The sequence below is a fragment of the Etheostoma spectabile genome, chromosome 17 (genome assembly GCF_008692095.1).
Source record: "Etheostoma spectabile isolate EspeVRDwgs_2016 chromosome 17, UIUC_Espe_1.0, whole genome shotgun sequence".
In the NCBI taxonomy this organism is placed as follows: domain Eukaryota; kingdom Metazoa; phylum Chordata; class Actinopteri; order Perciformes; family Percidae; genus Etheostoma; species Etheostoma spectabile.
The window spans coordinates 2,620,513-2,621,874 of NC_045749.1; the positions used below are offsets into that span (position 1 = coordinate 2,620,513).

Sequence of the window (1,362 nt, forward strand, 5' to 3'; positions counted from 1 at the left end):
GATAGATAGATAGATAGATAGATAGATAGACAACGAAGTGCATGCTTGAATGAAATTAAAAAATAAACCAATAAAGCATTCTTCCATTAAAAAGAAAACAACAGTCTTCATAATCTTAAAATCTCCTCTCACTACCCTTTCCTCAGGGCTTCCCTCTTACTTCCTCTACTTCCACTGATTCATCGACTCCTCTTCTTCGCTCCTGGTCACATGCTCCTCTTCCTCAGTCCTCCTCTGACAGCGTTTCGTGTGGGGTCGACGGCCGGGACTTGCTTTGTTCTCTAACCTCCGTCTTCCTGTCCTGCAGGAAGTCTTGAATCTCTCCGGGCAAACACTGGAACTTGTCCTGAAACTCTGCCTCCACGGCCCCTTGCAGCTGCAAAAACACAAGAGAATTATAATTCACGTTGATAACAGATTGCATTTGGACTGATTCTGTCACCCTGATTGGTCACTGCGGCTAACTAAACTGAGAATATGTAAACACAAAATCAGTGAAGTCAAAAACAACAAATACAAAAATAAAATGAAATATTCCATGTTTATTTTGTACGTTAAAAAAACAGCTGTTTTTAGCCATTACGGCTTAAAGTGGAGCAGCTCCAATATGGCTGCCAAAGGGCAGGTGGCATCACTCAAACGCCCCGTGTTGACGTCAGTACTGTTCCTAACCTGTGTTGGTTGGGAGCCACAGACAGCAGCAGCACCTTCGAGTCCCGTGAAGAAGACATTTCTTGATGTGTTGCACATTCAAGTGTGAATACAAGTATACAAAGGGGTAGGAGGTGCATTACACTGAGTCAAGACAAGGACCCAAAGGAGCTTCATAAGGAACGGCAGTTATGGGAGAAAGACAATTTACATGTTGTATTTTACCTTTGGTTTCAGGTCTTGTATCTCCTGCAGGAGCTCAGTGTGCTGTTCCACCAGCTGATCGTGGCGCTTTGTCTGCGTCTCTTCAAGCTGGAGAAAGAAAAACAGACAGTCTCATGAAAAGTCTTATGAAGCGCGTCATGGATGCAGAGAGACTGAGCTATAGCCAAGCAGAGTTTAGTGTTGCAAACATAACATTTTCATCATCATCTCCGCAGTTTTTTAGACGATAGAAAACATTAAAAAAAAATCCCGTAACCCAAATTCTTCACCCTCTGCTCACCCGTTTTATGTTCTGGACGACTTCATTGACGTAGGACTTATTGATCTCATTCTTCTCCCTGGAAAAAAAACAGTCAGATGAGTTGGAGCTAATCTTTGTTTCTCTTCTGACAAAACCAGCTGTATGGATCAGTGTATGAAACCTTCTCGCTATAGCCGGGAGGTACGGTAGATAATAATGTGTGTGTGTGTGTGTGTGTGTGTGTG

At 43.0% G+C, this 1,362-nt stretch overlaps 1 protein-coding gene across 1 annotated transcript in view; it reads right to left on the bottom strand.

Moving 5' to 3' along the window:
* The window catches only part of LOC116705016 (1-phosphatidylinositol 4,5-bisphosphate phosphodiesterase beta-1), a gene marked incomplete in the record, with an annotated part of 36,209 nt that overhangs the window by 3,040 nt on the left and 31,807 nt on the right, over window positions 1-1,362 (bottom strand). Inside the window, 3 exon segments of the mRNA XM_032540852.1 lie at window positions 1-376; window positions 877-963; window positions 1,157-1,214. Coding sequence (XP_032396743.1) covers window positions 224-376; window positions 877-963; window positions 1,157-1,214 — 298 coding nt within the window.